General features: G+C 50.6%; 1 protein-coding gene across 8 annotated transcripts in view; it reads right to left on the bottom strand.

Moving 5' to 3' along the window:
• Positions 1-14,723, bottom strand: part of PHACTR4 (phosphatase and actin regulator 4) — a 68,590-nt gene that overhangs the window by 1,975 nt on the left and 51,892 nt on the right. For 7 of the 8 annotated variants that reach the window (XM_064471489.1, XM_064471490.1, XM_064471491.1 and 4 more), the window contains 11 exons: positions 13,252-13,428; positions 12,735-12,815; positions 9,418-9,582; positions 8,928-9,287; positions 4,928-5,516; positions 4,025-4,245; positions 3,415-3,565; positions 2,718-2,773; positions 1,766-1,827; positions 837-974; positions 77-153 (listed from right to left, as the gene is read on the bottom strand). In XM_064471489.1, the coding sequence (XP_064327559.1) occupies positions 77-153; positions 837-974; positions 1,766-1,827; positions 2,718-2,773; positions 3,415-3,565; positions 4,025-4,245; positions 4,928-5,516; positions 8,928-9,287; positions 9,418-9,582; positions 12,735-12,815; positions 13,252-13,428 (2,077 nt within the window). The remainder of the gene's footprint in view (positions 1-76; positions 154-836; positions 975-1,765; positions 1,828-2,717; positions 2,774-3,414; positions 3,566-4,024; positions 4,246-4,927; positions 5,517-8,927; positions 9,288-9,417; positions 9,583-12,734; positions 12,816-13,251; positions 13,429-14,723) is intronic. The other variant, XM_064471496.1, reaches the window with a different exon arrangement.

Below are 14,723 nucleotides of genomic sequence, written 5' to 3'. Positions count from 1 at the left end.
TTTGCCTCTCACATGACCCTGCAGCACAGCTCTCCCAACAAGACAAACTCTAAGCAAGTAACATGTTCTCACTCACCTTGTGAACTGCTTGCTGTCCTCGTGGACTTCCATTTCACAGCTCTTAAACTCATTCAGCTCCTTCCGGATGGCAGCCTACACAAAGAGGGAGAGATCTATTTTTATCTCCTGCTAAGGCGTACACATATTACCCTCTCTCCCATATCAGGTGAGCTGAGGCATGGCAAGAAGGTGTTGTACCTCCAACGCCCCTGCTCAGGGCTGATCACCTTTCAGTGGTGACGATTTAAGAGCAGTTTTGATAGGCAGGGCTGAGTCCCACAGCTCCTTTGGTAAAGGAAGGAGCTCAGATTGCAGCAGCCACCCCAGCTATCCCAGTCCATTCACACTAGGCTGAGTTTAATCTGACCCCCCGCCCACTGGGCAGTCCCCACAAGTGGCCAGGGAAGACAAGGAAAGATCACTTCCCTGCCAGCTTCTTGCCTAGGCCTGCCTCAGCCTGCAAGGAAGCGCGCTCCTCCAACCAACACCCTGCACCTTGCATCCTCTTATATCACTCAAAGCCGAGGCAGAGGCCACACTGGCACGCAGACCGTACCCACTTGGGCTCCTCGTCGCCACAGAGCGGGCAGGAAGCAGGGCTGGGTACAGCACACGTGGGTGAAGGGACACTGGTGGTGCTTGGTGGGGTGGCAGAGGGAGAGATGCACAGGCGAAGCAAAAGGAACAGAGCAAATCTCCTTGGCTCAGCCCTTTTGCGTGGGACATCCCGATCCAGCTCCCCTCCCCCTGCCTGGGGACAGGGCGCTCCCTGTTACCTTGTCAGCTGGTGTTAGCTTTGTCCACGGCTTATCTGCTCGCCGGTCATAGTCTTGAGCATCTGTTACTTCCACATACTCGTTAAACCTCAGGATCTTCCTGGCCTGCAGCTCTGCCACTGTAGGCCTTTGGCTAAGCTGAACACCAGCAAGAACAGAGTTAGTTTGTGCCTTGTCCACAAAAGCAGTTCAGGACTAAGCAGCCTGAGCAAAACTAAAACCAGTTTCCTCACTGGGTCTGACCCACAGCCTGCAAGGGAAGAGGCAAACCCTCTTACAGACAGTGTAATCTCGTTTGGATCACGAGGCCAGGCTAGTGCAGAACCGAGGCCACGTTGCCAAGGAGAAGGAAAACACTGAAGGGTTTGGGAACAGCTGTGAGAAGGGCGAGCCCTGCGTGACACCCCTAAACCAAGCAAGCCCGTTCCCCACTTCAGCAATGCCACATTTCATACCCACAGACCCTTGGGAAGCTTTTTCCCAGCCATGAGTAACAACCACGAGTAACTCGGACGTAACAGCTAAAAGCAGCTGTTGCTCTGCTCAGCCTCTCCCACGCTGTTGTTACTTTAGAAATGGATTTTGGGGAGCCTGGTGTGGAAGTCGTGGCCACTGAAGTACTGTGTTAAAAAGAGCCAGGCCAGCACCAGCAAACCTTTCAAGTGCCAGGTGCCAAATTTAGTTCTCATCTAGCTTGTTACGCTTGATGCCAGCTCAGATCTATCACTGACAAACGTGGCTGCGGTGCCAACGGCTCACCGTTGGTGACAGTCCACGTTCCAAAGTCACTGCAGTCAGAGGGCACTGGGGACGCTTACACAATAGCCCCGTGACTTCACCCGCAGCAAGGTAGCTACGCTGTGCTCATAGCCACCACCATCCCCGACAGCTCTGCCAGATGGCGATCACAGCACGGAGGCCAGCAGTACCTTTCTGGTGAGCCTGCGTTTGATCTCTCGCTTCTCAGCTTGACGGTCAGCTTCATTTTTCGCTGCCAAGGGGAAAAAGAAAAGAGTTTTTCCTATAAGCATCACAGGCTTTGAAAAGCACTTTCTGGACTTGAATAAAAGGAGAGTATCGAGCTATATCAGATTATCTATGGTTCTGAAAGCTCACCGTGGCCTCTCTGCACTTGCTACAGGCGGAGAGCACAGTCCAACTCAATACCCTTACGCTCACCAAGCACCCCCCAGCTGACAGTGGCAATGGGGGCCTTCACACGGCACGGATGAGTCACTCTCTCCAGCCCTCTGTATGTTAAAGATTAATGGCCATATTGTCAAAATACATCCAAACCGCTTTGCAGATTGCTTCTACCCAAAGCTATTATACTAATAGCTTAAAGAGAATAACAGCACAGATAAATATTTTAAATGGAAACTTCCTGAACTGACATTTCCCTTTCCTCAAGATGTTTATTTAAAACTTTTGCAGAACAAGGTATGGCCAAGAGAAACACCACTGACAGAGCCACAAACTGCTGCTTTTTGGATCATGCAGTACAATGCTGTAATGTCTGGACCACAAATAAAAGCCCAGCCCAAACAAAAACACCTTTAACAGTCCTTGCTGTGTAACACCAGAGTCTTAACCAGTTCATGTACGTTTCCCTGAGGCGTCAGGCAGGGGACAGGTAGCCTTTCTATAACACGATGCTTTGAACTGTATTCGCTTGGTGCCTCTGCTAAAGTTTGATTTTATCCAGAGCCGGTTTCTGACAGTAACAAAGTACTGGGAAAAATTAGTGGAACTGCTCTCCTACAGCGATTTAACCAAAGCACAGTCCTCTGTCACTACATTTCAAGCAGATTCCAGGTCCACCTGGGCTACAATGTTAAAGGCAAACTTATTACTTAGGACCACTAGAGAAGCATTACTCACGTTGAAGTATGTTCCTCTGCTCCAGTTCTTCTGCTGTCGGTCTCTGACTCAATCGCCTAAAGAAAAGTGTGACAAGTGTGTAATGTTTTACCTGGTCGTTCATCGGTAGGGGACGAAGGATACAACTGCTTGGTTTCAGTGCACTGGAAAGCCTCCTCGACACCCCTCATTCACCAGTGGAGATCACCGCTGCCCCGTTTTGCACTCTCCTCCACTCAAACAGCCGTTCACCCGCAGGCACAGGTTTGGAAAGCGCTACAGCCTCTCAATAGCTCAGAGACAACTTCGCAGGGAACTCAAGGGAGATGGCAAGAGCCTGGACTATCAGCAGCCCCAGCTTAATCCACCACCTAATGCACCAGCACTCAGCCTGCATCTGTCTACATCTTTATACGCCATCCATATTTTATGGCAGAAGCGTTTCTGTAGTCCTTGAGATTTTCCCCTCACAGTCCATTAAACATCTGGAAACAGGGCCTGTCAGGGCATATCGCTCAACTCCAGGAGGAACTTCCAACTGTTACAACCGAGGGGGAAAAGCAACGCTTTGCCTCCCGGCCCTGATCCAGCAGCAGCGTGCAACCACCCATCACACTCCAGCACAGGCTGCTTAGACGAGGCAACAGCTTTGTCCAATCCCACCCCTCGCACGCTGGGCCAGCGGCTCAATCCCAACACCCTCCTCCATTCTTCATACCTGATCAACGTTGTCCCAATCTGGTGCCGAATTTCGTTCCACTCCTCCTTGCTCTTCCGAGGGAAGACAACCTTCTCCTCCTGCGGCGCAGTTGTGTTCCCCAGCTTTATAGCTAGCGTGTCTTTCCTCTTCACTTTGTTAGCCAGCGTGCCTGTGAGGAGGAAGAGCGATGGGACACGAATGAAGACTGCAGTGCCTGAGCACAGCGAGATGAGCCACGTGCCTCTGGCAGTTGTGCTCTCTCCTGGAGCTGGCTTTCCAAGCTCTGCACTTCAGCTCCAGAGCTAGCCAGAGCTAGGCACTACAGCAACAGCCAGCATTTCTGCGTGATGCCCACATGCTCACCTAATGCTATCCCACCTGAAGGGGTGGGACAGCACAAGCTGTTGCAGGAGCCATCTGCAACTGGAGGGGGTGCATCTCAGCAGATGAGCATACAGGTTTGGCTGTGCAGCCTTTGAAAAATTGAGGAAGAGGACATGTGGTACATCATGAAACCAAGAACCAGCTGCTTTGAAGCACTGTGTGAACCAGCAATTCGATCCAGATCTTAATACAGCCAGGCATGAGCTCAGCAGAGAAACAGCCATCTGCAGTGTCAAAGCCTTACTGTTATGGCTTTCGTCTTCTTCCTCATCCTCGTCATCTTTGTACAGGATGGGCCCCTCCGAGTCAGAGTCGCTCATCCCCTCATCTCCCTCCTGCTCCTCCGGCAGGACCTGGGGTACCAGTTTTGGGATGACTGTGACAGATGGCACATCTCCAATATACACACGGGGACCCGCATTCTGCTCCTCTTCCTGGTCATCTTCCTCTTCCTCATCGTCTGGACTAACAAAAAGCACACTATTACATCAGAGGCTGGGGAATATGCCCGAGATCAACGCCTTGTCAGCTCTCCTCAGCCTGCAGAAGGCAAGTCTGCAGGTAGCCCAGGAACCAGAGACGCAAGACCCACCCCACGACCCTGCACCGTTCCCTCTCGCCAAAGCGCAGGGAGCTCTGGCAGAGGAAATGCCAGAGGCAGGTTCTTTGCAGAACCAAACAGCCCTCCCACCCCCCTGCTTTGGGACTTGCAGGTTCAACTCTGTTATAATACAAAACAGTCCTTTACCCACTTCTGTTTTGCAGAATGAAAGGCTAAGGAAGGCCACAAATGGATGGAATCCAGGACCTTGTTTTGTCTTGATGCAATTAAAGACAGGCCAGGCCTGGATTCCTGGCATCAGCCTGTGTTTGTAGTCTGGAACCCATTTCCCTTTGTGAGCAACAAAATCCCAGAACCAGGGTTAATTTCATGGGGAAGATGCACTGCGGCCCCCCAGGAGGCTGAAACACAGATTCAGCCACCAGGCAAAATGGTTTCTAGGCTGTTGCGAAAAACAGCAAAGAACCCAGCCCTGCCCACAGCCCTCCTTGCTGAAGCGGGGAGTACGACAGCAACATGTCGGAGCCCAGTGCGACCCACACCACTGCTGGGTGTTCACTGCGCCCACGGACAGGAGGTACTCACACTTTCAGCATCTCGATGGTGACGGGCAGGGACCTCGTCCTGCCCAGGGTGCCATTGTCTTCTCCAAAGCCATCGTTCTCGAAGAGCAGCGAGTGAGCCCTGTGCGACCCCTCGGCAGGCGGGGTGACAGGCAGAGGACTGGCCAGAGCCTGCTGGATACGGATGTGCAATGGGATTTGGGGCAGGCGAGGCAGCACGTGAGGTTCGCCAAACCCTTGCTCTGCCGTCCTCTTCGATGTTTCCAAGGACCTGAAGTCTTCTGGAGGAGGAGGAGGAGGAGAAGTCTCTTTGGGTAGGTCCAGGGAGCGTGGAGGGTCCAAGACAGGGGTGGAGGCAGGCAAGGGCATGCGCGGGGGTTCAGGGGGTATGTGTGTGGGCAGGGGTGGCGAAGGTGAGGGTGGCGGGTAAGCAGAGGTCATGTGTGTCGGTATCAGCGTGGGGCGATTAGCTGTCACTGTCCTGTCGTTTGGGGGCTTGGGAGCGATAGCTGCCTCCGACGTGTTGTTAGGCAGGAGGCCTCTCTTCGGTGGGAGAGGAGGGGAAGGCTTAGACAAGCCTGTACCACTGTTCATTGCTTGAGAAAGTTCAGCTGAAAATAAAAAACACAAAAGCCACTATAGTTAACAGGGCATTTTCCAGATATCCTTCACCAGCATGGAATAAGCATGGCAAAACACTCAGCCTTGAACCAAGCAACCTCTGCTTCTTTTCTGCTAGAACACAGTGCCAGAAATAACCAGGTTGCAAGCCTCTTGTTTGCCCTTCCTACAGCAAAGGTAAGACTTGGGAGAGCAGCCAGGAACAAGGAGGCTGGAGAGGTCTGTGCATCCTGCTGCTTTGGAGAGAGAGAAACAGCACCGGCCCCCAAGTGACAGCAGATGGAGCTCACCCAGATCTGCACGCTGCCTCAGCCAGGAATGCAGGTATGTAGGGCACTTTATGGCTATATTTACAGCATCAGTTTGCAAAGGAATCTGAGACATTCAGGACACCCCAGACTCGAGTTGTCTTTAAAGCTCCCTTGCACATTGAAAAACTCTTTGGGAAGTCTTACTCAAAGGCAAAAGTCAGCAGAATTGCAAGCAGCAATGCGCTCTCCCCATTTCTGTTCATCTGCCAGACCCAGCCCAAGAACACCTTGCTGCCAGCGGTTCCTGTGTGTTTGAGGATGAGTTTCTGCTCTGTCCCCTCTGCGCTTTCTTAAGCCCCACATAAGCTTCTCTGCAACTACAAAACAACTAGTAAAATTCCCAAAAATATTTAAGAGCCTTGAGTCTACATAGAGTTTCTCTGCTGGGTGGGAGAGGGGGAGAAGTGGAGATGGTGTGATATCATGGAAAACTCCTGCAGCAGGCAACCTCAGGTTCCTTAAACACCCTTTGGTTCCTAGGGATGAAGGTGCACTGGCAAAGACTGCTCTTGCTTCAAAAGTTTGCTGCCTTTAACATTCGTACATCGATGGCTTCTCGGGCTCGGAAAGGTTTTGCCCACCTGCTTGAAGAGGATCAGATTTACTCCACGTTTCACCTGGAGCGGGTGACCGTCACACAGTGACGGTCACACAGCGGCGGCCCCAGCGCGGAGCTGGGAGGAATCCGCAGTACCAGACACCACAAGAGGGTGCTGCAAGCGGCGAGTGTTTCACTGAGATAAGGCTGCATAACTGGAGAGAGGTGGGAGCATTTTTGGGATGTTTAGCATTTTCAGACTTTCCCCTTGTAGATTAAGGGCCAGATTGTACAAAACACAGAGTGCCCTCAGCTCCCATCAACTTCAGCCCAGAGGGAATCCAGTATCTCCTAAGCAGTGCTTGAAGCCTGGCAGGACCAGGCTTGAGTCACCTTTGGGCAATCGTAGACAGATTTTGAAAGGGACTAAGTAGCTGGCAGAAGGGAGAGGAGACAGAAGGACTGGGTGCCGCTCAAAGCATCCTCCCGGGCCAGCCTGTCTCCCCTCAGTGCGATAAACCCAGTGCAATGACTGCCGCCACCTCTTGTGACGTGCCACCACGGCCAGACCTGCTGCTCCAGCCCAGTCTGTGGCTCCTGAAACCTGTCAGCGGCACCAAGCACCAGGGCTGCCGCCAAGCTCCCGGACAGCAGGACAGCACCGTTTGCCCCACTTGCTTTGTCAAGCTGATGCTGATTAAATTCCCACTCCCCACAAGCGTTTCCCAAGCCTTATTTTCAGCTACTGCATCAGACACACCAGAACCACCCTGAGAGCGAACATAAGGGAACATCTTCATGACGGAACAAAGGGGCAATCTGCACATTCACAGTCCTCCCCTGCCTTAGGTTATAATAGCAGCACAAAAGCACACACATGCCCGAGTCAGAGCATACATCAAAGACCTGTGGAGAGCTCATGAAGCCAATTCCACTGCTGCTGTTTATCCAAAGCAACAAAACAAGGTCCGCACCGCAATGACTGCACGTGTGCCGCAGTTACAGCTCCATCATGCTGGATGCATGGCCCTGCAGAGAGCTGCAAAGCCTCTCTGCATCTGCATTCTCATCCAGGATACAGACGAGGGGCTGGCTGCTCTCCTCCGCAGCCCTGCAGCTGCACCGAGCCCAGCCCTGTATTGCTGGGGAGAGAAGCAGGCTGGGTCTGAACATACGTTTGATAGACTGCTGTCTCTAGCCACATTTTTTGTACCCCCTGCAACTAGTGCTGGGGCATTTCAAATACCATCTGTGATGTATGCAAGCAGCTTAAAGAAAACAAGAAAGTATTTCACCAACTGCTCAGGCATGGTCAGACTAATCAAGCTGGTCTGGCATACGGGAGGGTTTAATGCCATATCAAGGTTGCTTGCAAAACCTGCTCGAGCAAGAAGCCCCAAGCAGAACAGACTGATGGAGTTTGTACTGAAAGCAGTGGCCTAGGCTGCTTCAGATGGTAACTTGCACACGATCTAAGCTTCCACCACTGCCTCCCAAACCACACCTGGGTAACGCCTCTGGTTTCTGCAATAACAGTGCAGACCTGTCTGATTGATCTTCCCGGGAACCTCCCTCCTGATCTGTACCAGCCTCTGCTAATCCAATCCAAAGATTAGCAGGTGGGCTGGGAAATACGAACAGCCCAGTGACTGGATGGAAGTTGTCTCATTTACTCCAGCAATGTTGTACCTTTAAGACCTCTAAAATTCCCCAAAGAGGGTGGGGATTCCTTCAGCTTTAAGAAACTCTCCACAGATCTTCTGGTTAGAAAAATTAGAGAGATAAAGACAGACTAAGTGGGTAGATTTAGCTCAAATTACAGTTGAGCTTATTTATCCATGGGACAAGACTTAAGGATAAGACTAATATGGCAATACCCTAGCCAGAGACCTTAGAGAAGGTGCCCGAGTATAACCAGGGAGGTCTGAATTACCCCTGCCATCTCCTGGCCTCTCTGCACTAAGTGGAAACCACACGGCCCAGCAGTGACAGCCATAATAGAAATCGTTTGGTGCGATGCAAATTTTTTTGTTTGGTTTTGGGTTTGTGTTTTTTTCCGAAAGCCCAGCTAAAAGCATCAATTCTCACTGACCACAGCCTCAAAGCAAAAATCTCATACACCACCCACCAACCCCAGCTGTCCACAGCTGAATCCCAGCCAGCCCTCAGTGAGGCATCATCATTCAAAGGCCCTGTCTTACAGCTGACAGAGAAATGCCTTCCCCTCTCCTTGCACCACCCACACACTCCTACCAAAAGCAGGCAGGGATTCCTTCCTGCAGGTGCCTGCTGGAAACCCGCACGTCTGACAGACTGGACAGCTCGTGGCAGAAGATGCAGTAATTATTGTTCTCAGCACACGTGCGCTCTGGCTAAACACTGGCAGATCTTCGGAGTCCAAACTGAACTGGACTCAGGGAAGATGGTCAGACATTCACGATAATGTTTGCTGCATCATACTAAAAATCTTCCCTTACGAAGGGAAGAGGATCTCAGAGCAAGGGCTCCTGAACATCCCAGGGTACAAAAACCAGCTTACAGAAGGCACTTACCTATTACTGAGTTGCTATTTCTGTTGACAGGTTTGGGAGGAGGGACAGGCGGCTGTTTGGCAGGAGCTGTGCTGGTGGTACTCGTGGGAGCAGTAGTGTTGGCACTGACGAGAGCTGGGGGCAGAGTCCTGGGGGCTGGGGAAGGGGCAGCTGTGGAATTGACTGTCTTTGCCGCAAGAGGGGCTGTGGTGGAGGGTGCAGTTTTTGCAGTGCTGCTGGCGGGTGCTGGATCCTTCGCCTGCGCTTCGTTTGTCTCCTGGGAAGTGGACGGAGGTCTTTTTGGAGGAAGCACAGGCTGTCTGGAAGCATACTGCTCCTGAGGTGGTTCCAGTTCAGGCCCCGAGTGGCTGCTGGATGAGCCTGCAAAGTGAGACAGCTCGGTTTAAGATTCTGGAGGGCCCAGAGTAGGGTGGGAAGAATCAGATGAGAATTCAAAACTGGTCTGTGGAGAATCTGAAGCAACCAATTTTGTACACATCTGGTTTCTTACCCTGCCTTTTCTTTGGTTCCTCAGCTGGAACAGGCTTCCTAAGGCTGGATGGCTTTGTGGCCTCCTCCTCCTGGCTGGCCAGGTTACAAAGCCCAGGACCACCGATTGGGACTGTGTGGCCATTCTTCAGTGCAGGTGGGCTCAGCTTCTCTGGTTCTTCACCATCTGCAAGGGCACGGGAGGGGAGAGAAGCAAACAGAAAACACTCAGAAAGCATGAGACAGAGGAGACAGGGCTGATCTGACTGAACTGCCACGGATCCGCACCAACCTCTCTCTGGCTTCTGAAACCGTTAGTCTTCAGTCTACCTTCTGCAGAGGAGAGCCCCGGAGCACTGACTAGCTGAAGCTGAGAGCCCTTGATTTCATTATCAACAAGCAAAACAGTACAGCACTGTACCCATCAAGCACTTTACTTCAGCAGCCTCTTAATCTACCACCTTGTTTAGAAAGGATGCTACTGCATTTAAGACCAGTATGCCTAATGCTGTGCTACAGCCCAAGGAAGTTGCAATCACAGTTAAAAACCTCCAGCAGCTTCTGCATCTACCCACCATTAGAGCATTCACAAATTCTCTGCTGCAGTACAAAATCCAACACTAACTAGTCAAGTAATCTGCTGGACGTGCAATAATAGATTTTGATAAAGTCTTAAAATCAGTTGAAGCACCTCTAGTTTCCTTCTGTTTCTACCCTGGATTTGGCACAAAAATCACTGCTCTACCCAAAACATCCCACAGCAAGGCGTATTTCCCCACTTTTTAACCTTTGTTTTCATCAGATACATCTCCAGAATCTGATGTAGTTCATCTTGACTATTTTTGCCTTTACAGACAGAGCTTCCCAAACATTAAAAGCAAGACCTCTTTTGGAAAAACAACCCCATCCTCTTTTCAGCCCACGCTTTTGAGAGCACTTAAAGCCCCAGTCACATTGAGGAAATACTCAACCGTTCTCTGTCTCTGTAATTGCCCTGACAGGACAAACTCTTCATAATATTATTCCCAAAGATCAGACTTTGCATCCACTCTAATGGGCCACTGCCCATTTTGACCGCTTTCCAGCTCAAGAAAACTTGAATAGATACATCACCAATTTGATGAAAAAGCCGTAGGACTTCCAGACTACCATCTCTCAAGCAGTTGCAGTATGTGGCATTGTGCCCACCCCCCCGCAGGTGTCAGACCCCAGCGCACTCTGTTGCTCTCATTTTTGATTATTTATTCCACTGCCCTCTTCACCTCTCCTCTCCCTGCCAAGGTAACACCTCCCCTTCCCTAACCCGGTGTTATTCAGAAGCTAAAAGCAAAGGTGCCAAGAAGCCAAAAAGCTCCCCAGGCTCTTTTCTGCAACAAAATAGCCTTGGTTCCTGAGAGGAGATGGAGGACGGCTCCGCCTCGCTTAGCTGCCCTTCCCTGAAATGCAGGAAATACAGACAGCAACAAGAGGGAGTTTCCTCCCCAGGCAGGGCTGAAACTAAGAGATGAGCCAGAGCTTTTTATAGCAGCAATTGCCTCTGGCCAGCTGAAGCTTTCAGCAAAGGAGACAGGAACAGTATGATCTAGCTTTCCTTACCATTCAAACCCTGCATGCCCTTCTCTGGCAGGGAGCTGCAGCACCCGCAGAAGGCTCCTGATGGCCTTCTGACACCACCTTACTCTCAACGTCAGCTCCAGTGACCTCCTTCAAGGTCAAGACAGTCCACCGCTATCTTCTTTCCTTACTGTGAGCCCAGCACAACCTGCTAACCACCAGCCCGGGGAGCAGCAGGGCCTCACCTCCCAGCTGTACCGGGTTTGAAAGCCTCTGCTATACCTCGTCCCTACCTCCTCACTCACTTGTCTCAAAGGATTTCGAGCATTTTTTCTCCTAAGAACTTGCCTAAGAAAATTAACTGACCTTGTAAGAGTAGGTGTTAGAATTGCAAGCAAATACGATAACCTACCACCTCCGTCTTATGACTGCCCAAGTGTCTTAAACTCATAGAAAGGATTAAGATAATGTGCTTTCTAATCTAACCCTCCTGACAATACCAACTGCTGCCTCATACCTTGGATTTGCACTTTGTCCAGGCTATAGCCATCTTCTGTTTCTTAAGCCAGATCAGATGACCCAAAGCACAAAATAATTCCATCTCTTAACCACGCTTCTGTTACACCCTTACAGTTTGGAAGAGCTCTCCTCTGTCATCTCTAGCTGGAAGTTTGTTATGCAAAGCCTTTGATCTCTCTTCCACAGTTTCACCCCGTGACCTCACACACCAGTACACCAGTGAACTCTTCCTCCAGCCCAGCATTTACACCCTCGGGTAGTTGTAGATGGCTTTCATTACAGCGTAGCTGCAAACAACTGTGCTAAGGCTTTTCCTCTTGGTTTTGCTTTCAGTGGTTTGGTCTGAAAACCACTTTCTCACCTCAACTTTTCCACTTTGCATCTTTCTTAGAACCACCCTGAAACTTCCATTAGATTAAGGCTGCCTTTACAGTACGTCTTTTGAGGTGCAGTTATACATTGTTCAAGCCAAAGACCAGGCTGTTGCCCAGACAGGTGGGCTGCTCTCCCGCCACACGTTCCTGCCCCCTCCCTCGTACCCACGTCGCCCAACCCGCAGCCAGGTGACTAGAATGTGACCCGATCTGCCTGAAAAGTTATTTTAGCAGGATGGCCCTAACTCAGAGACATCAGGGATGATAGAAAAGGGGATGAGACTTCTTTGACAGCAGGGCAAGCTTCAGTAGGCTTAGCCATGACTAACTATGACATCACACCATGAAGCATCTCAGCTATAAGCTTTGAGGAAACGCCCCTTCCCAGGTAGCTCAAAAGTCATCAGCTGGTTGCTTTTGCCAAGCTTAAGGCCTTCGAACCTGAGCTCCGAGGTCAGCGGCTCTCCCGCAGTGGTTCGAGTGCGGTCTGGAACGTGATCAGAGCAAGCCGGAGGTGGTAAGCGCAAGGGTGATGGAGGAGCTTAGCAGGACACGACACGGCAGCTAGAGCGGGCCACGTACAAGAGGGACGGGATAGGAAGTGACACACAGAACACCCCTTCCCTCCTTGCTGGCAGCAGACAGGAAGATGTCCAAGATGGGCATTGCGCTTTCTTAGCAACATCTTCCTCGCTGAACAGCCTGCCTTCCTTGCCAGGTGCAAGAGGTCAGAGAGAGCGTATTGAAAAGAGCAAGACAGACAGGAACCACATTAGCAAAGAGCCATCAAATTTGTCTCCCATAAAAGAACGGCTGCAAGGGTGAGGTTTCGCTAGAGGAAGATCAGCTACACAGAACACAGACAGGAGGAGAAGTTCATTTGCAGACTCACCCTGCTCAGGGTCTTCCAACAGAACCCCTCTTTTTACCAGCTCCTCTCTTGGCTTTCGCATAGAAATCTTTCGTTCTAAAACTGATATTAAATTGAAAAAAAAAAGCACTCAGAAAACAGGGTACGCTAGAAATTCAAGAAGATACTTTTTTTTAAAGGGATCCTCTGGAGGAAATAAAAGGGCTTCAAATGTCACTGGTTTTGCATGATTAAGAGGAGGGAGGAGGGATTGCACGTTCAGGCCTGCACTTCGCACTTGACTGGTGATCGTGGACCCTCCCTCCCCACAGCTGCTTGGGGAGGTTCTTTGCAAGAAAGGAATTTGTTTGTCTGAAACTACTCCTCCATGGCAAGGTGTTTCTGGAGAGGTTGCAGGTGCCAGCCCATCACCAAAGTCACATTTAAGTTCTCGCGCATGCCAGAACTCAGGCTTGCGACAGCAAGCCCTTCTCACTAGCCAGATGGCTACCGGCAGGTTTCCCAAGCGGAAGAAGGGACTCCCACCCACCCCAATTACCTTCCGAAGTCTCCTTAAATTTGTCACTGCTTTTCTTTTTCCTCCACTTCCAGGGTTTGAAGATCTTGCCAAAGCTCGAGAACTTGCTTTTCCGCTTTGTGGGAGGTGTGGTGTCACCCGATTCCAAAACATCTACCCCCATGCCAGCATCAGTCGGGGGGTGATCCACCTCTTCAGCTGCACGGAAAAGAATAAAGAAGTTACCTTCGTGCGGCAGATAAAAGCTGCCATCTCCCACCGACCTGCCCTTTGCACACTGGGTGACGCACATTCATGCAAAGAAGGTAGCGATACTCCATGCCTTCAGGTAACCCGTCAGCGCCTCACGTTAGCTTGGGGAGACAAGAGTGGGGTTTCCAATGTTAACAGCGCAAAGGGTAACCGATAGGCTTTCTAACGAAACCAGGATTAGTTTAAATTTGCAGCGTCACAGCTTCGCCCAAGGAACACAAGTCACTTTGCTGCAGTTTCTCATCTTCAGTTGGAAGCAACTGTGCTAGACACGAGTAATTACACGAACACAAATACCTTCCAGACTGTCTACACACACTGAAATTACCAGACCCACTACAACAGCTGTATGTGCTAGAGCTTAGCCTCTCTGATTTTTCCCTCTATAAAGAAGGCCAGCAACACTGGCCAAGAGCAACAACTACACAGGAAAGCAACACAATACAGGCCGGCGCTCCACCTACTGTACTCGAAGTCTCCAGAGAGCAATGCAAGAAGGACATGGAGGCGGGAAGGGACGCACAAAAAATCCCCAACTCGCTGCAACAGAAAAGCTCAAAAAGAAGCGACGTGCAAAGCAGAACCAGAGCACGAAACGCTAAGCCGGTGACTGTCAGTTCTGGCTTGCCTGTTGTTGCTGTTTTCTGGGTATTTGATGAAGCATAAGGGAACACTTAAAACCAGCAGAATCTAGCAATGCCTGCAAAAAAAAGAAATAAAAATCGGCGTGCACACAGCCTAAGTGAAGCCAGCTGGTGGCCTGCTTCATGGTCATAATTTACAGGCAGAGAATCCCTTGGCTTCAGCACTGCAAGAGACAGGAGCACCCAAGCTGTGTCGCAGAAATCCATTAAAACACGCAATATCAAGAACAGAGCCTCTAGACTTCCTAGAGCCCTACGACGCAGTCCTGCCAAACACCGCATACCGCAGGCTGAGGTGCCTGTTACAAATTGCACTTGCGTGTCTGATTTTTGAGCCTCTAAGTCAAACGTTCTGGAGTTTGCAAGACTTCTGGGATCACAAAAGACCTTTTAGTCAACTTCAGACAAGCCTGTATGACGTGCCTGCAGAAAAGACAATACCCCCCAGGCCACACGGGAGGTTCAGCCAAGAATCCCATCTCCTGAGGCTAAGAGATCGGGAAAGGAATTTTAGGGGAAAGCCATGTTGCACACAGGACAAAGAGCTAACAACGTTATCTGCAATGTCCTACAAATATCTACCAAGGATACATATCC

This window comes from Phalacrocorax carbo, chromosome 22 (genome assembly GCF_963921805.1).
Source record: "Phalacrocorax carbo chromosome 22, bPhaCar2.1, whole genome shotgun sequence".
Classification (NCBI taxonomy): domain Eukaryota; kingdom Metazoa; phylum Chordata; class Aves; order Suliformes; family Phalacrocoracidae; genus Phalacrocorax; species Phalacrocorax carbo.
This window is presented reverse-complemented; position numbering and strand designations above follow the sequence as displayed.